The sequence below is a fragment of the Pieris rapae genome, chromosome 7 (assembly GCF_905147795.1).
Source record: "Pieris rapae chromosome 7, ilPieRapa1.1, whole genome shotgun sequence".
Taxonomy (NCBI): domain Eukaryota; kingdom Metazoa; phylum Arthropoda; class Insecta; order Lepidoptera; family Pieridae; genus Pieris; species Pieris rapae.
In genome coordinates this window covers 6,839,133-6,866,122 of record NC_059515.1, presented here as the reverse complement: position 1 = coordinate 6,866,122, position 26,990 = coordinate 6,839,133, and the positions used below count along the sequence as shown (strand labels likewise).

Here is a 26,990-nt window from a genome sequence, read left to right as displayed (position 1 = left end):
GTTATCGCTAAATAATCCATAGTCACCTGATTAAGGAACGTCCGTACAAAACGACGATTTAGAGAGAATTCCTGGTTGCAAACAGCTCGCCTTTTTTTACCTCCGGCTGCCTTCGGTTATTCGTGCCTTCTAACAATATTATTTTATGAAACAGGGCAGGAGGTCCTTATGTAAAGTAAAACCGCTCACCAATGCTGGCCGCTTAAGAATTGGTGTGCTACTTAAAAAACATAGTATTAACTTAGTTACATCTTCCAGTTCTAGTTTTAAGCTAATTAAAGAGTAGCAGAGTTTCTTGCCCGCTCTACGCCCTTGGCTTGTGAACTGATAGTAAATGTTAATTAAGAATCAATTCATTGTCTTTTCTGTTCACTTTCATAAGTGTGGTTTATTTATATGAATAAAGTTATTTTGAGTTTGAGTTAATCTTACTAATCAAAGTAACTGGCAATCAAAGTAATTCGTCACTTACTGTGTTCTTGAGTTGGACATTGATTAAGTTAGACAGGAGTTAGTAAATGATGACCATGCTGCGATAAACACTTTTGATTATCGATTAGTCGAGAATTCAAGAACGTATCGTTTGGTTATGATGAAACTGTCATTTGATAGGTAAAACATCTACTCTATTAAAGGTAATGTTAGAACAATGCATTTGTAATTTTTACTAACCATATTCAAAGCATGTTACAAACTAGACAAAATGCTCAGTATGTCTTTGAACAAAAGCTGAATTTTAAAATCGACTAGATTATACTGTGTTAAAATTTTGAAAGTTTATCAAGCATACTACTTGGCATCCTCACGTTTCAAAATCAAGGATCGACGCTAACACTTAATTAAGAGAGATCAATTACCGTAAGCAAAGTTTATATCACTGAATTCTAAATGAAATATTTAATGAAAATTCCACAAAATTCTCTGTTTACTTTTAAAACGATTTATTTTGGAACGACCTCAAGGCAGGCGCTTCGCTTTAGTTGACAATCGAGTATCTTCGTGAATGTAGTTACATTTTCTTCATTAAGTGCTTGAGCTTCAAATAAATAAGACAGACGTCAAAAACTGTTTATTTTATAAGTAATAAACTTTACACACATTATTTTAATATCACAGTTCCAAAACTTTACAATACTTATAGTAAATTTAAAGTAATTTACATAACATCAATAACTTTCAAATATTTACAAACTCAATTTAGCTTTTCTAACAATGATTACAATATGTTGGTTCTTAACAATATAAAAATAATTGTTCGTTACACTAAACGCACTTATACAGATCTTCTAAATTATTACAATGAGGTTGGTGTGATGAAATGTAAATAGTTATAATAAAATAATCATTCCAAACAGCGCGTTATATAAATGTTATCATTTAATCTAATTTTCATATCAAAGGGAACCGCAGAAAAGGTTCACAAATGTAAACAGATATGGTACAGCTTTGTTAAACTTTGTAACGTATGCAAGCGGGCCGGCCATCTTCAATGTATTCAGAATTGATTTTTAAATGACTAAACCCTCATAAGTTATTTTAATCACACGTCATTAACGCTATGCGAATGGAAAGCGTCTTGTTAAAGTGACAGTAAGTTCTTTAAACGAAACTCAGTACATATATGTTGTAATATATATTTAAAAAAACTGCGGGAATCGTAATGCTACGAGATTTGTAGCTTTGTGGGACGACGTGTGGGAAGTCGTTTAAGTTGATTTCAAGAGAATATACATTTGTCTTGTGATTCGTGTTATTGTTTGCTATTATTTCCCAGAGTCTTATTGTACAAAACTATGCCAATCATGTTAACACAATATAGCGATGTAGATTTTTTTTACATTCGGTTATAAATTTTGGAAAGTTTCAAAATAACAGAAGAGTCACTTGATTGACATTGGTGTATCAGCTAGTTAGCAAAAACGAACGTTAAGAAAACTACACATAAAAATACAGAAATATCAAACATCATAATGTCTCATAATCCCAACCTCTTAAGAGTTAATTGTCTTCAGTCATTAATCCTTTTCCATTCCAAAGACAGTCTTTTGTTACCTGTAGACAAAACATGTATTTGAATCGAAGGAATAATTTTAATTTGATTAGCAGTCGTTAAATCGTTATAAGATTAGTTTTGAAGTACTAAACGATGAAAATTTATTTAATGTGAATAGTAGACATGATACAATAACAAAAACAGTTCACTATAGTCAATAAAGAGGTTGGTAACAATATTATATAATCAATCGGCCATTGGTATACCAAATATACCAATTATCGAATAAACGAGAGTCAAGAGAATACAATGGGGATGTGGGTGATTTTTTCTTGCGGGTCTCAAGACAGAGGACTGTAATTTATCTCCACTAAGCCATGCTTCAGGTTTTCATCAACCTACATATTAATAGACAAAAAATCCAGAATTATCCTTATTTTTTTTTAGTTTTTATCATATATATTTTTATCTTATTTGTAGTTCAAATAAGATAAAAATATGTACAAAAACTGTTTAATACTATAAAATGATAAAATGAAACTATAAAATGTTGTCTAGAGCTTATATAAACTATATTCTAACGAATAAAGTCTAAAATTTTATTCATGTAAGAAGCCAAGACTATGTAAACTATAACTAGTATATAATGAATGTACTGGCGCGTGCAATATCGTATGTGGTTTGATCCCCCAATGAGGAATTAAGTGGACACAGACATTCTCTAGACGTCGTGGGTATGTAGGCTTGAATATAATCATGTAAATGCATCTATATACTGTGCCCTTACTCTGTAACTTTCAATAGCTATACCGATCCTTACGTTTTTGTAAGCTTTTGTGTGTGTAGTTTAGTGTATTAGTAAGATGTTAGTATTCTCAATTCTGTTGCGCTATTGCGATCATGGGATTACTCGAAACAAAAACTCATTATTGTGAGTAAAAGATATGGGATATAAAATATCACTTGGTGCTGAGTTTCAAACTGTATATTTTATCATTATCCTTTAGCTGTCATTAGGATGTATTGCATATATTATGTGTACGATGGATCGTGTAACAATAAGTGTGTTTTATCGCTAGTTATATAAAACTAATACATACTTTGTAAATATACATGTAAAATCTGTCAGATATGGAAGCTTACGACCAGGCATGAGCATTGTGAGGTAATACTCTTTAGTAAGTAACAAATATATTACAATATAATATAGTCTTGGTCATATTTTATTCCTCTGTTTACTCGTCTAATATATAGAGTAAACAAATGAGTTTGTAATAAAATAAGTGCAATGTAAGGGATACATTTTATAAATAAAGTGAAACGTTGGTTATCAATTAACGTATATTTTGAACTGGTTTTCTTAATGAAGTGATTATTAAATATAATTATCAAGCTCTGTGATTAAACACACCACAACAGATTCTGGTAATTAGGTCTATATATATTAATACATTTGATGTGGCTTCATATGAAACCATTCAAGGACCTTCGGGACTGTTTGAACTGTATTATGGGAGACAGAATATCAGATACTTTTTTATGAATTCTAGTCGTTTATCTAATAATCATAGCGCCAGGGGGCGCGCAATTTTTTCTCGTTTTAGTCTATACATACATATGTATAATACCTGAATATATATTATAGGCTAGAAATGGAAACATTTTCTTACCTAGGGTAAATAGTATGCAAGTCAGGTTGTACAGGAACATGAACGCGGTGTGCGTGCGGCGATACAGAAGCGTTGATTGCTCGGATGCGTGCCCGCAGCTTCTCATATTGCTCAGGCTGGTACTGAGCTGCTACGGTTACAGCACCACCCGAGTACTGCAATACCAAACGATTAATATTTAAAGCTAATTTGTAAACCTAGACTTTAAAAAAGTATATAGTAAAAGAAAATTGTTTTTTAAAAGGAAAGGTCCGAGGTAAAAAAAACTATTTGTGTGTGTTTATTTATAATAACAACATCAATCGGAACAAAGTAAACTTCCTTAATTTAAAAATATATGATGAATGATACTCGCAGCTATAGGTTTGATTATACATTTCAATATCAGACACACTTGAAATATATGTAATTAGAACGCCTAACGAAGATTAACAAAATTTTTGATAAAGTAATGTGATTAACTCGAAACAAACCAAATTACTCAATAGATTTAGGTCGATTAAAATATTTTCAAAGCCCATATATAAATACCACATAAGATTGCAAAGTTAAACGAATAATGTTTTTTTTTATAGAACCGGGGGCAAACGGGCAGGAGGCTCACCTGATGTTAAGTGATACCGCCGCCCATGGACACTCTCAATGCCAGAGGTCTCGCGAGTGCGTTGCCGACCTTTTAAGAATTGGTAATTTGCTACCCTTTGTACCATTATATGTACCTTTAAAGCTGCAGCAGCCTGTTCATGTGTTGCGCGTGTTAGATCCCGTCCATCAACGCTCAATATCCTGTCTCCCTTGTGCAACATTCCATGGGCAGCTCCTCCTATAGCCACTCCAGATACAAAGACCCCACAAGCGTCATCATCGCTGCCCCGTTCAGCATCACCTAAACCACCTACTATATCCATTCCTAAACGAGATCCAGTACGAACAAGCCGTACCATTCGCACACATCTGAAATGCAAATCACCTTTCGCTTTACCTTATTTTTTCATTATCAATTATAAAAATCTTTTACGCTAATGAAAGCGGTAATTACTGTGTAAAGAACAGCTCTGGATATATGAAAGTTAAAATTATGTGTGTAATACAATATTAAATTTTAATTTTTCTGTAAAAATCATTTATTCATGTTGGTAACATAATGTACAGTTATGAATGTCAAGATAAAGAAATTTAATGTATTTAAATGCTTCTAATTTTACATTTACTGCCAGTTCTCAAATCAAGGGCACAGAACGGAAGAGAAGAACTGGCAATAAACTCTCCGCCACTCCTTTTGATCGCAATTTTTTTCTACACAACGTTTGTAAGGAGCTGCAGTAAATACCTTGGTATTTTATTCGGATCCTCTTCAGATAGCTCGTGAAGCGTGGAACATGAGGTCGCTTGTGTTCGTGCTGTTAGTGAAAATTTCATTAGAAAAAACGTGAAACCATTCTTCGAACACACAACGGAATAACTGAATAACTGACAAATAAATTACATCATAATACTACTAATTTCACTAGTAGAACATCAAAATATAAAACATCGAAATTTTACCAGCATTTAGTAAGCAGAAACTATTTTAGTATAGGCCGTAAATAATAAATTTATTCTCGTATTATTACTCTGTAATTACATAATATCTAGAAACCAAAAGGATCTAGTTTCTGTGAAATATAGTTGGTCTAATCAACAGTAGATTCAATTTGTGTTGAACTTTCTAATTAAGTGGCGTCTAGGGATATAAAGGTGCTTACTTGAATAAAGCGGAGCGGATCTCACCACCGGTGGTATTGTAGCGGGTAAAACCACTAGGGTCACATGTTCACCCGTTCTCCTTAAAGCTGCTACTGCTTTTGCGTGGGTCGCTCCAATTAAAGATGTTTCTATACCCTATTATTTACAACAATAATAATCACAACTAAGCCTCATTTACTACTTGAGAATATTCATCAACTTATACAATAGATAGACACAGAAATATCATGTATAATACACTAATAAAAATAATATAAGTTGTTAAAGATGCATTCTATATAAATTTAAAAACCTAATTGATAAACATATTCTATCGTACACTGAGTCTGGAAGTGATTAGGTTAGATAAACCCGATTATGAATAATTTAACGTACATCCTCATCCCTGACAGCCAGTATTTTATCTCCGAGTTTCAGTCTGCCGTCGTGATGCGCAGCGCCACCTGCAGCGATGTGCGATATAAAAACGCCACCGCCACCCGCGGCATCGTCCGCTCCGCCAGCTATGCCCAGACCCAAACCGCGAACGCCTCTGCACAGCGTCACCACCCTTGGCCGCCGAGCTCTACGAACTCTCTAACAAATAACAAAAAATTACAAGGCTTCCCTCATAATAACTTTGAAGCCGGAATAGGATCCACAACTCATTCTTTATTTAAATCAAAATCTTACGTCTGCATTAAATTATGTCCTATTCGAAATGAAAACATAAAAATTTTTCAAAGGGAACTTACGGACCTCATTAAAAGAGCGAACTCAACAATGACATTCTTATAATATTGTCTTCTATTATGAGATAATGCGCACGTTGCAGTTAAGGGAAGAGTGAATAAAAGAGGCACTTACATTCTAGAGATACTTACTAGTCTCACAATGTTTCCTGCATTTTGTAAAACGTCTACCGCCACCGAGTGTGGTGCATTCTCGACAGAGACATCGTTGACCTATGAATAAGTAAAGTCCTGAGTATAGATGTGAAGTCACTCGCAAAACAATATTTGTATGCACATCACATATACATCTTTCATGCTCTTACAAAATAGTCCACAGTTGATCCGTCTTCGGAAGTGTAGATTCGTGTGTAGATGGTATTGTTCTTATTATCCGACATCCGACATCGATGATATGGGTGTATATCGATTGTCAGATCTCTCTGCTTTGTTAGGCTTAGGCCGGAGGTTACAGGACATATGCGTAATTTTACGTGAATTATTTAGTATTTACTATACAAAATGGAGCTTGGAAACACATATTGTTATTCGTTTATATTAACTTGTTACCATAATGTCATGTCAGCATACATAAATTCAAAGACTAGCTTATTTTCGTAATCCCAAGATTTAAAATCAAAGCATTAATGTAGGCTGAATTCATAATATAATCTCAAAGCAGGCGGCATTAATAATTTTGATTGAACCGCTATAACATTTGGTATCTCCTCTTATGATTTCAATGTTGGCTTTCAGAAGCTTATGATCTTCCGATGAATAAACATAAGGGTTTATTATGGAAACAAGGCTCTTTCCTCGAATACGATCCTTTAGTAGTTAATTCAAGTAACAGCGGAGATCACTTACACCGTTTTATGGGTCTTCTCGTAGAAACGTACGCAGGGAAATTGTGAACTTGAGTAAGTACTTTGTAATATTAAGGAAATGAGCTTCCAAAAGGCTTAACAGTTGAAGGATTGTTTCAATCGTTGTGGTTTCTCTAAATCAAACTATGAGTAATGAGAATGTAAAATTGTATTGTGCAACAAATATTTCGACTTAGTTCAATTTTACTAACAACAATTATGGACACATATGCGCGTCAAATCTATGATAGTATAATTTCTCTTTCCTTCACTTAATTGTATGTGTACCTAAATTTCTATATATTTATTAAGTTAATATTTTATGGTGCCCATAACTCGAGCAAACGGTCATACGATGAGAACTAACACTAAAAATAAATTGTAAGAAGTGTAAACTTTAAATACTGGAAATAAAAGGCTTTTTATTTTTTTTATTTATACGCGTCAAATGTAATGAAAGTTGTTTCAATTCAAAATATGTAGTAAAAATCAGGATATTGTGGCTTAGCTTGGATAATCTACACAGATATATGCCTTACCCGATGATAGGGTTGTGACAAAACCTCAGTTATTAAGATCGCAACCACAAAAATGTTAACTTTACAGATACTACCAGTTCAAGTCAAGGACATCGAGCGGGCAAGGGGAACTGGCAAGAAACTCTCCGCCACTCATTTTTATCGCTTAGTTTTGAGTCATACAAATTATTATTTTCACTAGAGCAAATCAATTCCAAGGTTTACTTTAAGAAACTAAACTGAGATGAGGTGAGTAACAAACATATAATATGGTTGAATGTGGTACTTTGGATTATGGAACACTTATTGTTGCATTTGTTTACACTTCTTTGAGGTATAAACACTTTACGTTCTGACTGTATTACATCAGGCTTGATCAGTGAAATAATCAATGTTTGTTAGTTACTTATAATTCCTTATTTTAGTATATTTGAAAATGTATACAATCAAATATGTCGAGTTATTTTCTCTAGTCACGTACTTTTTACGACTTTGCCTATAAAATTTTGATAAAACGAATCTCACGCTTTAGCGAAACTTTATCTTCACTTGATAATATTTTTGTTTTATTATACAGTTTCATTTCATGATTATATTCAGATTTTATGGCAGCTTCTATTTTATGTGCAATACTTATCTCAATATTAAGGATACGTTTATTTTTATTATTTAACAAAAATATCTTATTAGATCAAAATAATGATCAGGGCAATCAAATATAACATTTGTTGATTGTAATAAATGGAAGAAAGATGGATAACATCTTGGGGTTATAAGACATTAAGTCAAGTCATTATAACAGTTTGACATATGTAGTATTCTCGTTTATATGATGACATCTAGTTCTAAATTGGGTCTCAGAAACTTTCAAAGATTACCTGCAATAAGATGTCTCCAATTTGCAAACGTCCATCGTTCTTTGCAGCCCCCACGGGTGCGATACGTGTTATGCTGACATCGCCCTCTGTCTCACCACTTGCTATACTAAGACCGAGTCCTGACACCCCACGCTCCAATGTCACCTCGATAGTCTCCCAAATATCGTCTGAGTCTGGTGAAAACTGAAATAAATAGAATATTATTCCCCGTACTCAACAGTACACAAGAGGTATTGGTACAGATTGAAATTATTATTACTCAGAGTTACTTTTTACGGCTTTTTGTGTCTGATTAGTTAACTACTGTTTTAAATAATCGGAGTAAAACATTTTTACACGTCGATTATTATCGGTAAATGATAAAATTACATAAATTTCCTTAATATAATGCACGACCCTTATACCGAGTCTGAAAAGTGTATTTTAAATTCACAAATGGTAATATTCAAGTTAAAACAGTGTTGTCTTAAACGTGAAACTTGAAGCTTAAAGAACATTGTTTTTCATCACTAAAAATGTATTTTTTACATAAGAAACGTAATATATAGGAACGAGATACACATCACCATCAGCCAACCGCGCTAATTTTATTCCACTAGAATCTGATATGTATCTTTAATGCCCTTTTGAATTGGTTAAAAATAAATCGGTGGCGCTACAACCTCTTCAGTTGTGGGCCTTAGATTTCTAAATCTGTTTCATGATCATTTTTCAATCTACTAGTCAAGTAGGTGATCAGCCCCCAGAGCCGGAGTTTGTATTGGATAAACACGTTTATATTACGAATGTTATACTACTTGGCAGTAATTAACTAAATAATTCCATATCCTCATACTTAATGTTTCAAGAACTTTATTTGTCATTGCAAAAAAATATATTTTATTATGTAAATATTAAACTTAAAAGTATATACGAGCGAGATACACGTCGCCATTAGGGGTCCCAATTTTAGTCTACTAGGTTCAGTCTAACATGCATCTTGCCCTTTATCCTTTTGAATTTTAAAAGCGCTAATATTGCGAATTTTAGACGGAAATGACTAAATAATTGCACAACCTCATACTTAATATACCTACTTCTTCAAAAAATTTGTACACGACTTCGGCAAGATAAGCAAACTCGCTCGACGAGTATTATGTGAAGTTGTGAGTTTGATGTTTTTTAATTATAAGCTTCTATGGAAAGTTATTTTTTAAAATTAAGATATTTGTATCTTAATTTTTCCTAAATAAACGACAAAAAAGAAATACATATTAAATGTTTCTAATTTTACATTTACTTCCAATTCTCAAGGCAATAAAATCCCCAATTAGCTCCCACGGTGAGGGAAACATAGTGAGCAAACCGCGGCATAACTACGAAAATATAATATCTACGAAAAAAAATAACTAAGAACCGGGTGCAATCTTCGAAATAGTATTAGTATTCAAATTAAGTATTTAATATTAATTAAATTCAATTATGTGAAAAATAATTTACCAGATTGCTAATCACACATTAATAAAAACCGTCTACTTATCACTATGTCAATCCATTCTGGGCTATTGTATATCTTCATGGGGTGACTCCGCAAAAACACAACTTCTGAAGGTAGAAAGAGCTCAAAGAGCTATTCTCAAGGTAAGCGCTTTCCTTCCGTTCATTTATCCCACGGCAGAGACTTACAAACATTGGAAGGTTCTCACTATTCGTCAAATCTTCATTCTTGCCACAATACTACGCAAACACTCACTTCTCAAATATGACCCACACCTCAATGATAATAAGCGTAGAAAAAATGCACTGTGCCATACAAAACCCTTTCGCACAAGCTTTGCTCAAAAATTCTTCTGTTTTTTGGGTGATTACTTATATAACAAGGTCAACACTTCTCTCTCCATATATCCCCTAACAAAAAATGAGTGCAAGAAGACGGTTACACTGTGGCTATTGGACTTAAACTATGAGGTTACCGAGAAAATGCTTATCATAACTAAATAGTTGAGCATAAAGTTGACACAAATTTTATGTAAATTTTAGTTAATAATTATTAAGAGTATAATTGTGCAATATTATTACGTCAATAATTCAGTACACACACATACACATACACCATGGGGTTTCCTTATAATATATATATTCCTTATGTTTATACTATTGTAGAAAAACGTATATATTTCTTATTTTGTTAACATACATACTGTAACCATAATTGTCTATTCTTTACTTATAATCATTTTGTCGATCCGAAGTGGTGGAGGCCTGATGACCTGTAACACAGGTGCACAACCTTTAACAGGCATCAGTCTCACATAAACAATAACAATTACTCCAAAGAAGAATGACAATTATTTAATAACTTTACTTTAACATATCATGTTATGAAGTTTTGTAAGTTTTTGAGAGAAATAAATAAATACATTATTATTATTATATTTCAAATTACTAACTAACAAATCACGGTTTATCACGTAAAAAGCTATTTAAATTTTTAAGGTATAGCAAAATAGAACCGCAAGTAAAATTCGACATAATAATGTTGCCATACTATTTTAACAGCTATGAATTATATTTTATTGTTAATGTTTTTTTAATCAAGTCACATGTATATTAAAAACTAGTAACACTAATACCTCATCAACGTTTGTCTTACTGTTTGTTCTACCTGTTTTGTTCTAGCATGCAAACATAGTTTCCACTAATTTTGAAATAAGGTTTTACGGCCGTACGCTGTCTAAAGGGAATAGCGGGTAAATTGATAACTAGATTTTCAACAAAGCTCTAATTAAACGACCGCCTATCTGTAAAGCAACAGATTACACTAGCATTTTCCAGGCATATTTGGTAAATAATGATCACTATTTCATTTTAATTTTGATTGTTGATTATTTATCGTATCTGATAAATTGTGTTAATGCTTTATATATTTTTTATATAAATATATAAATCTATGAATTATATCATGTAAATGTAAATTAACAATTAATTTAATTTGTTTTCTTGACGTTCATAAGTGTACATGTTTACCTATATGAATAAAGATATTTTGATTTGATTTGATATGATATAATAGGAAGGCAAACGAGCCTACGGAACGCACAAAAAAGGCAGTCATCGCAGCCCACAGACACCTTCTTAGTGGGTGCGTTGCCGGCCTTTGAGGGAGGAGTACACTATAATATATATTTGCTCCCATGTATAAAGATTGTTACTTTATTATTTACTTTTACTTTAAATTATTATTATTGTACTAAATAATCTATAATAAATAATATTAATAAAATAAATAATTATTTTTCAAAAATTCCTGTGGTATTCTTTAGGTGAAACAATATTTAGCCGTTCTAGTACTAGACAAAGGCAACTTGTATTTACAAAATTCAGTCTAAAAATTATAAAATATAGAACAGGGATTAAGGCGGAATAATTTATGACCCAGTTAGGATTAAATATGCTTGGTGTTTTCACATAAAATTATCATTAAAGTCAGAAGTACCGTAATATATATAACCTTTCAGAATAAAGGTCACAAAAATAGTTCTTAATATTAAACTTATATCTTATTAAACTATTAAGTCCTAGTAGTCCTGTAACTCGATAGTTTTGTAATGTTTTATATTATAACTAGTGGATAGAAAAAACTACAGACATTGTCCTATCTTTTGAAGTGAAACTTTTTTAGAATCGATGTGGTTTCAAATCGGATGCAACGGAAAAAGAGACAGAAACATATATTCATAAGATTTGACGTGGGAGAAAATGAGATAGATAGAGAAACGTCTTCAGAATCGTTGTGATTTTAAACCGGATGCAACGGAAAAAGAGACAGAAACATAAATTCATAAGATTTAACGTGGGAAAGAATTAAAAAAAGATTAAAGATTTATATTAAACTTATAAATTAAAATTTATCATTAAAATGTACTGTTTTTTCATATTTAGATAGTGGAAAATGATTAATTTATGTATGATTAATAATAAAAAAATTATTTTTGAAGGTTTCACAATTGCACATATGTTTTTTTTTTACTTTTTTATAACCAAATATACCAAGTGCTATGTTAGTCTATCCAAACTTACCAAAAATTAATATTAAATTGAACTTTTATAACTTATTAGGCGTGATAGTTCTGAACGTGATATTTTATTTTTATTTATTTATTTATTTATCACTACATTTTTCTATCTTAACAGTAATTACTAATACGATAGAATTCCAAAATCCCACACCAATATATATGCACTAAGAAATTAATTTTTTGTTACAAATAATAAATTATTATGTATATTCATTACATCAATACGATTATTTTGTATGTATTGTACAAATTTTTTTTCTCTCATCCTCTTTTACGATATTTCAAGCTTCTGTCAAACACCATAAGGATACATCTAAAAATTGTCAATTATAAAAGGGCTATTTAAACCAATTAACGAAATCGGTCCAGCCGTGACCAAAGGAAATAGGGATTCGTCTTTATATACGAAGTATATACATTTCTGTCATATGCCATATTTGTATTACTATTAAGAAATATTATATTAGTTTTAATATATTGAAAATTCTATATAGTAAATCGTTTCTACCACTCAAAGTGGCGAAACCTCCTTCAAGCATTTAATTACCGTCGTGACACTAGCTTTACAGAACTACTACTACGAGCTTCCTGAAACTTTCCAATAAAGGAAAGCGTATGTAAGACATCCCGTATTTGTTTATATACACTTACTAACTATTAACCATAAGTGACTAGGAGAACATACACATTTAAAGTATTGTTGTTTTCAACTACATGCTTAGTAAAGGGTAAGGCATTCATAGGTACCTCTATGTATTAGTGTGACTGATTTCACAAACCTACCATTTAGTATAACATGTTTGATTTATATATATCCAAGGGCATTAATTTTTCATTAGTCGCATCCACACCGGACGATCCATGTGCGCGGCTGACAGCGCGCTCTACATAGCGTGCGATCCATTTGCTGTCGGTTTTTGTTCATGCTTAAAGAGGCCTGAGTTGCTGCTGCGGCTATTTGTCACCGTCATTTTATATCTGACTCATAGCCAGGCAAAGTTATAAGATTGGCTATATAAGTAAAGATTGGCTGGAGCGTGATGGAGTAGCCAGTCAGGATCGCAAAAGATTGCTGTTGGATCGGACTCGTATGATCCACTCCCCGGCGCCGTGATCTTGGATCATGGATCGCAAGATCGCCGGTCCATTTTGGATCGTCCGGTGTGTATGCGGCTATTATTGTAGCATTGAGTCTGCCAGCATTATGTAAACTTACAGTACGGCCCTGGATGGATGTATATATAGAATAAATGAAAAGCGCAAGAATTAATAGTCCTCTTCAAAGTACCCATTGCAGCATTTTGCTATTAATAAACAAAGCAACTTGGTATTTGAATGTGGTATTGATAGCACAAAGGAGCTCACAAAATAATGTTAAAATAACATTGATATTGTTCGTAGGTAAAGTAATTTATCGAACCTGACTGTTTCCTGTGACGTGGTGTCCGCCTTCTGGGCTCTGCGTTTGTTCACGACCGCCCTCAAAGTTGCTCGCATTCGCTGAAAATAATAAGTAGAATGTATTTTAGGTATACATTAAATGAAAGATTTTACTAAAATATAGTGTTTAAACAATTCTTGATGTAATGATGCATTGTTTAGAATATTTTTGATGAGAGTAGCAAATAGTATAAGTTTATATATAGTAGCAGTGATATACATTGATTAAACAGTAATATTGGAAATAAATCCTCAATCATTATTATTATAATTAATATCTGAGGTTTCTTTATCTTTTATAGCTGTAGGGTTGTTAGGTATCTAAGTGGTTTTTATGATTGCTATTTTGGTTTTTAGTTAACATAACAAACTATATAAATAATATAAATAAATAAAACAATAAGTTTTCATTTCGGGTACTAGCCATCAACGAATATTATACTTACACGATGCACGTTCGTTACAAAATGCAATGCATATCTCTATTTTGTAGTAATTTCTATAGTTTAAATCGGTACATCTGCGTCTGTTGCGCAGATTTTTAATACTAAGTACGCTAACTCAAAATCTACCACTAAACAATATTAAAACGTAAAATTTTAATTTATTCTAACTTCCTGTTGTACTTCTAAGATTTCAAATAAGGAACAGGACTGAATTTATTTTGTAATATCGTATTTGATTTCTCGGAGCGCATAGCTTGGCAAACATCGTAGACTTAAGCTTTCTATCCTATATATAAATTTAAATTTAACATGAATAATAAATGTTGTTGAATGGAATACACTGTACATACAAACCGAATATTAACTGTAGCCTATGGACAGATACTAGAAGACTTGCGAGGGCGTGGCCGACCTATATACAAAATCATCATATGACGACTTTCCATGGAGCTATGAACATCAATTGTGCTGATGTTGCAATTTTAGTAAGGTGTGGTTTGGTAACCTCTAACAGCTAAGGTAAATGTTTCATGTCTGAAATTATTAACGAATATATATCTATGTTATTTAATCTTTCCACACTTATATATTATGACAGTATCCTTACCAAAATGAACCAATATAGATTTTATTACAATTAAATGTATATGGCTCACTGTGTCCTAGTTTCTCATTAATCTGAATGCACTTTTGCTAAAAGGAAATTAATGGCCTGTAATGCAGCCTTTTACGATAGTACGTAAAGTAATTAATGACAAGGTACTAGAATGTCATTGGCTAAAGAATAGATAAATAGAATCATATTTCATCATAACGTGATTGAATAATTACTGGTTTCGAAAGCTTGGATACATTTTGGGTCGCAGAAATAGCGCAGTGAGTGAATAATACTGCGATTGACTCTAATAGAAATCGTCCTATTGTCTGTCTTATCTTATATATCTGTGCCATAGTTTCTGAGCAGATGAGCTCGGTAGGTCCACGATTTTAGCTCATGCGGGATTTTTCTTCAACTTAACAGTCGCCGGTGAAGGAAGACATCGTTAGGAAACTGGCATGACTTAAATTAATAATTAGACTCAAAATTCGACCGGTTGTCACATGGCCAAAATGCTCGCAAGTGCGTTGCCAGTCTTTAACGCTAACTTTAATTTGTTACTTGATCTCGTGTGTATGTGTGTAGTTGAGATGAATGGGAGCGAGAACTTATCTACTAAACTAAAGTATGTGACAAAAATTATATAATTGTATAGGAAAACCCAGTACAACTTTTCACTGTTAAACTTTCAAACCACGTTATTTCCAGACACGATTAACATCCAATTAAACTAACCTAAATTATAGTAATGTATGTTAATACATGGATAGCAATTTCACATTTACCTGTTTAGTTTTTGTATCTCTGTCAGTATTTTCATTTAAAGGGCCGTTATGCTTTATAGTTTACAAGTTACCGTTCCAGATACCGTAATATTTATTTATTTAGTAGCATACATGTTATGCATGCATTGCTACTAGAACAGAATTTGCCTTGTGGCTGCAGCGTTTGACTCTCGTCCCTGAGATTCTAGTGAGCCCCGGCTCATTCGTGTGGCGAAGGAAAACATTATTAGGTTACTGGCACAATTTTTCGACCCAAAAAGTCGAAAGTATCAGGCACAACAGGCTGATCAACTACTTACCTACTAGAAATATCACGAAACACACGTAATACTGTTTTTTTATTATTATTATCATAATTAAATATACACTAAGAAATCGTATCCAAACGTCAGTTCTACATCGTTTTGTCTGGACATATAGTACTACTCGGTCGTGATTTGAAAATTTGTTCTTAAAAAAACATCCATTATAAACGGCACGAGTGAATTTAAACGTCATTTCAAAAGACTTATTTTAACATCCAAAGGTAATTTGTCTCTAATTGCTGTTGAAAAGTCTACCAAATGCTGTATGGAAATAAATAATAGTAAAATAAAGAACTGCAGTACTTTCGTACATCAAAGACAGTCCAAAAAAATTAAAATCAAAATTAATTAATTCAATTTAGATGCGTCTTAGGGCATGCTTATGAATGTCAAAAACGTTTACAAAATTCACGAACAAGAAAAACTACGCCATCCGTTCGCAAAACTACCAGGAGGTCTTGTTCTGAGAGGAAGTAATAGTAACAGTAGAAAGAATATCGTACTAATCTACTACTTGGCTATAATGAAAGGACATACATTAAATAAACCGAAAAAAAATTAAATGCATGGTTTAAGTCTTCAAGCCCTTATCCATTAACCTAAATCGAAACATCACAGGGGCAAAAATGAGAAAAGCGAAGATGGGACTTTTCTCTTCAAGAAAACTTTAAAAAAGGGATTAACTTTACAGTTCACGTACTGAAAATAAAGGAAGTGAAACTTCGTTTGAATTTTTTACCCTGTTTTGCGCATTGTCGAACTTTTTATAGCCTTCTTCTTAAGTTTTAATTATTTCTCATTTTCCAGTGAACTACTTTGTAATATTTTATTCAATAGTTTCTTTGCTGTAATAATTGCAACGATGATGAGTCTATTGTGTTTAGCATTATTTATTTAAGTATATTGAAGCACAGAACAATGCTAAAGTGTATTATAGTTACAATATCTGATTTTCATATATTCTATAGTAGACAGAAAGCCTTTTCTATCTAAAAGTTACCGATTTTCAATATCATATAAATTTTACAACACCCTTCAATATGCATCAACCCTTATTATAAACCTACTTCTAATATTGATTGCGTATTCACTCTTGCCAAGCTAACACTTACACCTATAAAATGATGTGTTTATGCCTATAATTTTAATATAAATTCTATAGGTTTTAAATTAAAGAAGGTTAAATATATTAAAGTTTAAACTAAGGAATCAAAACATAAGGGATACGAGAAATACGCTGTGTTTTCTGAAGCATGAATCTAAGGGACATTTGAACTAACTGTACGGATTCGGCTTTTGTATGTAACATAAAGTCTTTTATCGCACTTCGCTTTATATCCGTGTAAATAGTTTTAAAGCAGATTCTGTAGAACGAAAAGGAATTTTTGTCCCGTTATTTCTGTTAACCAACTCCGTTGCTCGTTAATCGTACAATTTATTTAGGATGTTCAATTCAGGGTGCTATTCCAACTTAGGTTAAAAACAGAACGTTTACCCTAAATGTGTGTGAATGGAATGTTTTTTTAATTAAAATTCTGTGGCCATAGGTCAGCATATACAAACAATTAAATAGAAAAGCAATTAAATTACAAAGAAATCTTGAAGGCACTATTGAAATATGAAACACTGGATATATGTATTAATGAGTCTTACGAAGCGAAAATATACTTATCAATATCAGATCTATTACCACAGAATTATAGTAATATACTAAATAATATAATACATATTGAATGTATCTGAAGTCTTTTAACCCTTAAAATGATCTGACCCAAAATATTGTTGTGCATTATGCAGAAATTGGTCCGCCTCTCACTAAGGGGTTATAAGTATTGACACCATGCTCCAACTAGGAAGTCCACCTCCTTCTCTTCTATTGAATTTTTTCATAATCAGAACTCAGGGCCTCGGATCGATATCCACTTGACACGCAGCTACGAGTAGGAGACCCAATAGGGAAGCTTCAATATTTTGTATCTCGTATATTAATTTGTAAAATCGATGTTAATATAAATAAACTCATAACTATCTATACAAGTGGGTTACTGCGGACAAAATGAGACTAGATTTTACTCTGAGGTCCGTACAAACAATGCTATGAGAATACTTTACAGAGAACTAGGAACTATGCACAAACTTTGATCCCAATTAACTGAGAGAATTCTGCCAATGTTTTGTTTTAACAAAACAATAGTTGGTAGTTAAAATTAATGAAACATATGATGTTTGTTTATATTTATTTTAATAATTATCAAATGTTTAATGAAACAAATAAAATACCTTAGTAAATATGTAAATCAAAGTAAAATCTATTTTTCAATTTATTAGTGAAAGCACTGTACGAAACAATACCCTCCACATCCATCCCATAGTTAATGGGGAAAAAAATTAAAAATTTCCTACATTTTTCTGTTATCTCGTTAATTTCAAAAGAATATCTTTGAAATTTGCATATTTATTGACCAGGATTCTGAAATCTCAAATTTTCCTATGGACTTTTGTATGCAGAATTGAAAACCTCTTTCAACTATATAATAGCAGCTAACCCTACTTTATGGGGCTCCGGAAAACTTTATGAACACTGCCTTAGGGAAAACATATGTTTCTAATGGGAAAGTCTGTGTACGCTCAGTAGTTTTATAATTGTAGCACTGTACAACAGTTATCTAAGATGTAAAGTTTTATTAAAATGATACTTGATTGTATATTTCGATGGATATTTGACGAGAAAATGTTATACGTAGGCAAATCATTGATTGGAAATTTGAATTTTATAAGATTTTTTATAAAGCCTTTATGTTATTATTATTGTATATCCTTCCCCCATCTTTTGTTCACATATCTAGAATAAGATTTTGATATATTTTTAAGCCTTCTAAACTGTTTTCTCATAAACTTTAACCTTATAAGAAGAATACACAAAATATATGTTATGACACGTACGTCATAAATTTGACCAAGTAAACTAAACTGTTTAAAAAAAAATTGACCGAAGTGGTTCCCGAATACGTAGATAAATATATATGAAAACAGTTACAATAAATAAACAACATAATAAATGGTTAGGGAAGAAAATAACGGACAAAATAAGATAAGCAGAGAGCTGCCACTGTTTTGAATAGCTAAGTCTTTGGACATCATGCAAATTGAAAGGAACTACAACTATTACGCCAAGCTTATGGTTAAGGACTTTGTCAAACTCATCGTTGAGTGTATCTTCCAAGATTACTTTGTAAAGTTATCAAAAGTTTTGTTTATGTATAATTAAACCTTATCTGCTTTAATACAGTTTTGCCGTAAAGAGATGAATGTAAACTTTTGTGAAAGAGTGCAATTCAACTTAATTTTCGAACGAACAAACGATTCAGAATTTTATACATTCATAGTCTAGAACAGAAAATATTTTAATTTAAAATAAAATAGTTTACTTATATAAAGTGTTAGGTATAAATTATTGTCAAGTATCGTAAGCATGTCAAAGGAAGAGACGGCTGACCATGACACAGGGAATCTTCAGGGAAATTCTTTTTGTTTATTATTAAGCTTTTTTATTTCTATCACAGATTTTGCTTTTATAACTGGGATAGGCGATATATTAGCCATATCCGAGAGTACATAAAAAAATACGGCACTATTAAAAATACTGCGCGTGACTTAAATGCAAGGATGTGGGAAGTAAGATCATTTCACAACATTAAATCACATTCTTAAAGTCACACATGAACTGTGACATTTCTAGGTTGAGCGGAAGTAATGTGCAATGATTGATACGTTTTAGAACATATGTCAGAACACTTGTTGTTCTTTATTTGAAACCTTCAAATTATTACTTCCGTAAGTTTTATAAGTTCCTTTATCAAAGTTGTAGAATGACATTTGAAGATTCTTCTTATACATGCGTTTCAAAATATGGATAATAATCTATTATCATAATTATCAAACGTATTATCTTAACAGCTATGGGGTATGGGGTCAATTATGGGGGGGAAATTGACCCTTACAAACGAAATAAGTGCAAAAAATAAGAAAACGACTTACTAATGTAACGTAATTTAATACATTTTTTCTCTCACAATGGTTGCCTGGAAGAGCTCGCTCGAAAGCGATAAGACCTCCAGTTTCACTCCTATTCATTTAATTAAGTTCAATTTTTATATTGTAATACAACGAAGTGTTCATAAGTAAAAAAACTACCTCAGAAGCAAACTTTCAATTAAATTCATTTTTAATATTCATATTAAAAACAAATTAACAATAATTATAGAATTAAAGTTAAGCCACACCCGCTTTCAGATTAAATTGTAATATTGCGTTGAAATTTGAAATTTATATTGTCAAATTATTATAGTTCAGTGTGGAACCAGCTGCCCACTGAAGTATTTCCGATCCAATCCGACTTGGTCCTTCAAGAAAAGAGCGTACCAATTCCTAAAAGGCCGGCAACGCACTCGCTAGCCCTCTGGCATTGAGAGTGTCCATGGGCGGCGGTATCACTTAACATCAGGTGAGCCTCCTGCCCGTTTGCCTGTTCTTTAAAAAAAAAACACTCCAAACAGTTTAGAAATAATATAAGTACTCGTAGAACGAATGAAGTGATAATTCTGGTTATCAGATAGTTTAGATTATTTATCCTATATAATATTTCGCACGCAACCTTTCTAAAATCGCTTACGGCGACTGAACATTTATCTTTAACAAACCCTTTTCCTTTCGTAAAATATTGTATTTGAAGCTCGTATTTTTTCGTGGAAATATTACATTGCTGAATGTTTGCGTGTAATTACGTTGAAATATCTGAATTCTAAGCTAGCTTGTAATATCCTAATGTAAACTGTGAGCTACTGAAAATATTTCTGTTTTTCTGTAATTTTTTGCTAATCTGAAATATGGGATGTATAACGAAAAATATTTAAATTCTAGGTTATAAATATTCTCTTTTAACATGTTACAGACTTCCTACGCTCTGTAGTTTTATTTGCGTTAATTCGCAATGTTATAAAAGGACTATCCAATCCTAAATGCTTATTTTATTCGATGCAGTAGTTCCTGAGATGAGCTTTGGACACCCTCAACAAAACAAACAAGCTTATATGATATACCATAAAGAATAGATTTTACTCACATTCTTCCATAATTTGTAACTCGATCTTATCGAGGTCCTCGATTTCATCGTCCTCAAAATCCGTTTGAACGGTGACGTCACGAGTGTAGTGCTGTAGGGCGATGACATCAAAAGGCGCACGGTCTTCAGGGCTGGCGCGTGGGCTTTCTTCCGGTAGATCGAGCCTGGCCCGTTTGCACGCGGAACATCCGCAAAGGGAGCCGCGCACACGTAGCAGCCACACAAGCCCGAACAGCGCCATCCATGTGGTCATGCTGTGTCTCTCACCATCACTAGCTCACTTCACATTAGTTAGACTATTCATTTTACGAAGTTTCATATTTCGAACGCAATTTAAATTATTTGAATTTCGAACTGAAAGAAAATAGTATAACGAATTTGTTACTATATCTACCAAATTATACGTGGGTAACACTGGAACATTACATATATATAATGTTTTGTAAACATAATAAAATCAAGCCATTATATATTTTACAGTAAAATCTTCTAACATACTGATAATGACTATTATATACATGTATCTAGACGCATAGGCTTCTGTTTACGCGATGTTGGAGGCGCCGACTTCCTAGATATTCAAGACTTTCCAGGGCAAACATCTTTACATCCATTACCGATATTAAGAGCGGGAACCAAAAGTCTACTGTATCTAGACTTTAGACTTTCCCCAAAATATTACTTTAAAAGATGTTTGCCAGTTGTACTTTCACGAAATTGTAAGAAAGCAACAAATATTTGTCCTAAATGGTACGGAAGAAACAGTATGACCCTTTCGCCCCAAAACACGGAATACAGTTTATAAATCACACTTAGGTATTATTCAATAATACAAGTACAATACAAACAGATACATAATATATAGAATATAGTTAAGGTTTACAAGTTATGTAATGACATTGACAACCTAAAACGCTGATTACATTTACTACTTTGAAGACAAGTAAAAGTTTTGGTTTAAGTCATGTTAATTTCTCGCGAAGTATCCCTTCACAGCGCGAGCAAGTATTAATTGCGTTCTTAGAAACAAAATCTACTAGTGCACCGCCAAGATTTGAAAGCGTTGGGTTGAAAATCGCACATCTAAAGTCTGAGCCACCGACGCTCCGCAGTCTTATACAAATATAAGTTTGAACTTTCTTCAAAATACAAGCAATTCTATCTTGTTTTATCTTCAATTTCTTTTCACATCTAATTACGAAGTGCGGAAGCAGTGAATGCCGAAACATTAGTACTAACAATAGAAACTTTCTGAAGCAGCTAAAGAATGAGTGAAAAGCGAGGAAAAACAGGAAAAATGACACAGTTTACTTGAGAAATGACCGCTGTTGTAGAGATATGAAAATGCTACCAGAAAAGGTGCTATTTTATAACTGAATACATATATAATGTGTTAGATTTTAATCAACGTAACGTAAGATGTGAAGTCTAATAGCCAAGGGTTTTGGGTGTACTTAACGAGTCATCCTGACATACTTTTTGGGCAATTTACGAAAAAAAATTTAAAACATCTTAATAAATATGACATCCTGTTTAAATGTTTTGAAGTTAAACTAAAACTGGATTGTTTTTGGAAATTTGTAAAATGAAATACGGAATGATGTTTTGTTTGATTTTGATTGGTCTATCAAATGTGTTTCTTGTCTTTACGTGTCAGAAACGAGGAGCAACAAAGTTCAAAGTTCCCCTAGGCGTAACTAAGACATAGACTAATGAAACGTGATTAGGTTTTATGACTGTCACAGTCTCTGACATACGCTAACGACGGCAAAAATTATCCTGCCAGACATAATACTCATTAGGGCAAAATGTTAGCACAAAATGAATAATAGAACCTCCTTGACCTTCGAACTGTACTGGCCAACTCTGTTGGGAATTATAACTTATGAGACTTAAGTAGTCGACGTAACGTGTGACAGGGGCGACTCGATAAAATGATGAATGGACGCCATAAATTGCAGACCCGATATAAATGGTACTTCTAATACTGAAGGACTCATGAAAAATTTGTTACAAATCACCAAAACCCGATAACGAATTATAAGAAAGTATCCGATATTATGAACCACATCTTCAATCGTATTTATATTTTTCGAGATAGCGTTGCGAGAATTAAGATAAAAAGGGTCTTATAATTCGCTCGCAGTGCATAATTTAAATAGCAATTTATTTTCACTTTTATCTTTGAAAAATTGCCGCTATGAATGTAAAAAGGAGTTTTTAAGACGGTACGAATTTAATTTTATTCTAACATTTAGGATTAGAAGATTTAAGTTTTTGGTCTCTTTGTGTTTAATTCTATGGAAGAGAAAGTGCTTCGCCTTGGAACGCGAGTATCACACGTAATGAAAATTATGACAGAAATATATGATACGCCGAAATCTCTCCACTGGGAGTAGCATAACTTTTTGGGTTCACATGATTTTGCTAATGTTTATTAAATAAATCTTAGCTTATTTTTAAATTATGTTTTGTTAGTTTTTTACGTTTGTTTAGTGTATTGAATACTTGCGAATTACGATAAAGATGCTTACAAGAAAACACTTTTCATAAAATGTATGTACACAATTTAGTTTTTAAATGTATTACATTTAAAACCCTAGTAGGTAATATATAAGTTTTTTATTTTGTAAATACCTTTTTGGTGGAGAAAAATTGTTAACCTTTGTCGATGTGACAAGGATTGAATGACGTATGAGCTTTTCAACTTGGAAGGAAGATTGATTACGACTTTTCTATTTACCTGTTAGTTGTATATATTCCTTTATTTAATCAATGTAATTTTAAGCTATTTATAAATTATATGTTAATTAAGTATCGTTATATGAAACAAAATTTTACTATATTCAGCTAATGCATTTCAAAAATCGTTGTATTGAAGTGTTAAAAACGAATATTGTAAAAGTATAATTTAAAGTTAAGTAAAATCATAAATATATTGTATGTATATAATTTTCAAAAATATACATATGCAAAATAAAGTTTCTTACTGAAATGACACTAAATAAATCCTGGAATAACAATACTGCTTTAGTAAAACTGCTTACAATGGCCGGGGTCAAAAATATAGGAGAGGCATTACGAAATAAGACATGCAGACAAAGCACGAAAGGGACAAATAATAGTGGTTGCTATATATAACCAAACTAATGGCATATTAATCACAGAAAGTTAATAATGCGCCTTAAAATATGAGTTTTATATTAAAACTTGGGACTGTCATATAAAGCTCTTGGATGAACAGCCCAAGGCCACTTCGAACCGTAGCCATTTAAGTGTGCAGTCTAGATAATCTTGCCTCTTGTCGTAAGCAAGCACTTTACTGAATTTAACAAAATGAGAATGTTTTAGCTGATATATTGAGGTATTTTGTTAAGGTCGATTATAAGAAGTACTCATTTACGTGAAAAATGATGAGCTTTCATACAATTTCCAAAGCTTGAACAGAATTGACATATATATGAAAATACAGCTTATATGAAACCTTAGGCGTTTGGTGATCGAATAAAGCAATTTTTGCTTTAATTCAATCATGGGGAAGCCATTTATCGACAAATGTTGTTAATGTTATATAATTAGATTGAACTTTTTTTTTAAGTTTATTCTTTGTTTCATTTGTAAATATTTATGTTTTGTCAACTTTTTATAGCTGTCACTTCTAGACAGTATGGGTCCACTGAAATCTGTGTTGGTACATTTTCGATTATAGACACTGTCTTTGTATTTATTTTTTCTTATATATTATAAAATGTTTTGTATTTGAAATTTTAAAAGATGCAAATGCGCTTATCGGTAATAAAGAAACGTTAATAGTGGAAACAAAAGTTTAACTTTAAACAAAAGATTTATTAAAGAAGCCGTAGGTAGGGAAACTAAAGATTTCTTGAATGGCTGGCAATGCTCTTGGGAGCCTTCTGGCAATGTGAGTGTCCACTTAAGTTCAGGTGAGGCATAAATGTTGCAAGATGCGACAAACAAGAATGTTACTCCATATCCCTTTTTTACGTACCTTACATTTGTCAAGTATGGAATTTTATTTTTGGTAAATATCCAAGCACCTATTTTTTACCAATTTAACCAAAAGATTATAACTCATTTTTTGAACAACAAGGGATCAATAATCACGCAGAATAAGTAAACAAACATGGCTTAATCTACTCATTTTACATTAAACCACATTTTGGCTGAGCAACGTGCCAAAGGAATGTACATAAATCTTGATTTAATGTAATCCCTTTTTTAAAGCCTTCTACTTCAAACGCATTGAAAAAATATTGCGCATTGAAATAATAAGATTGTAACTGGTCGGCAGTGCATAGATATTTTAACGTGGCTTTATATGACATGACCAGTGTTGATCTAGTAGCTAGTAACTTTCAATCCACAGTTCAATTCTTATCGTATGTACAATCAGTACGTTTAAGGAAAATTTATGTGAAAATTCAAATGATAAATAATACTCATAGTTTAATCTTTAAACTCTAAGCACTATGTATGTAGTACTAGTGCATTTTAGAAAATAGAAAAATATAAGGAAAATATTTCGTCTTTCATTGATATGCTCAGAGATGAAGACATGGAGAACGATATTAAAACATTTCGAAAAACATGTGGATTTTGTATAGGCTTTTATTAAAAATCGTTTACTTTTCGGTAGGTACTTATTTTATTATAATTAAAGCATTTTACTTTAGTAAATTGTGCATGAACTGATGTTTAAATTAAATTACTATAATTATCAGATAACATCGCACCTTTTGTGTTAATTTCATATTTTTGCGATTTTGCAGATTATAAAGTACGGGTATTACACTATTTTAAATGTTTTTAATTATCAGCATCATTCTTCAATAGAGGAACATTTTACTGTTATTTATATAAAATATTAAAGCATAATAATTTCTGTGATCGACATTCAAAATTCGGAACAATTAATCAAACAAGAAATTATTAATTGAACAATTGAGTTATGAAGGCACATTGGCATTCGGCGGATTTAAGGTTGCGCTTATCTCGATCAAATCCAGTGCACTATGTCATTGAATGGCAGAGGTCAAACTTTTTTCTATGAACGATTAAAAAAAAAGAATAATATCAACAATAACAAGATAATATATTGCGTTTATAACCGTTGGTAACAGACATACTTTAATACAGGATTACTAACTATATTGGCATTATATATACAATAAATGTATTTGTACAGGTTCTAAGTATTTTAGTGCAGTGTTGGCCTAGTGGGTTCAGCGTGCAACTCTCATACCTGAGGTCGTAGGTTCGATCCCCGGCTATGCACCAATGGACTTTCTTTCTATGTGCGCATTTAACATTTGATCGAACAGTAAAGGAAAACGTCGTAAGAAAACAAAAAGTCGATGACGTGTGTCAGGCACTGGAGGCTGATCACCTACTTGCCTATTAGATTTAAAAATTGATCAAAAAACAGATTTAGAAATCTAAGTCCAAGACCTAAAGAGGTTGTAGTGCCACTAATTTATTTATTTTCTAAGTATTTTACAATTTATCCGATTCAAATTTTCGTTTTTAAGTTATGGCATTTCATAAAATTTACTAATTAACTAAACTATTCTCACTTCATTTACTTCGAGTAATTTACTCATGACCTATTGAGCCTAAAACTAAAGTTCCATATTTAAATCCTACCAATCTTACATTATCAAACGTGACAAAATTCTAATTTAAGACACTTCAATTTAAAACGTCATTAATCACGTGCGAAAAGTTCACTCGCGCACTTTATGGCATCACCGCAACGCCTGTACAGTTTTCATAATTACTGCCAGTTCCGCGATCGCGTTATTTTCGGGAAGAGCATAACGTGCTTTCCGCTCAGA

The 26,990-nt window shown here is 32.2% G+C and overlaps 1 protein-coding gene across 3 annotated transcripts; it reads right to left on the bottom strand.

Annotated features, from left to right (window-relative positions):
• Positions 1–1,250: 1,250 nt before the first annotated feature.
• LOC110996950 (disks large homolog 2-like) lies at positions 1,251–26,990 on the bottom strand. 3 transcript variants are annotated; one of them, XM_045628991.1, is made up of 11 exons: positions 26,760–26,990; positions 21,136–21,489; positions 13,860–13,939; positions 8,382–8,564; positions 6,273–6,353; positions 5,785–5,985; positions 5,409–5,544; positions 4,994–5,063; positions 4,383–4,617; positions 3,664–3,818; positions 1,251–2,052 (listed from the first exon to the last, which is right to left on the bottom strand). In XM_045628991.1, the coding sequence occupies exons 2-11, from the start codon at positions 21,386–21,388 to the stop codon at positions 2,049–2,051; spliced, it is 1,398 nt and encodes a 465-aa protein (XP_045484947.1). In that variant the 5' UTR covers positions 21,389–21,489; positions 26,760–26,990; the 3' UTR covers positions 1,251–2,048. The 3 variants fall into 3 exon arrangements, with proteins under 3 accessions (XP_045484947.1, XP_045484948.1, XP_022120551.2); XM_045628992.1 differs by having other exon boundaries at positions 26,809–26,990; XM_022264859.2 differs by lacking the exon at positions 26,760–26,990 and having other exon boundaries at positions 21,136–21,510.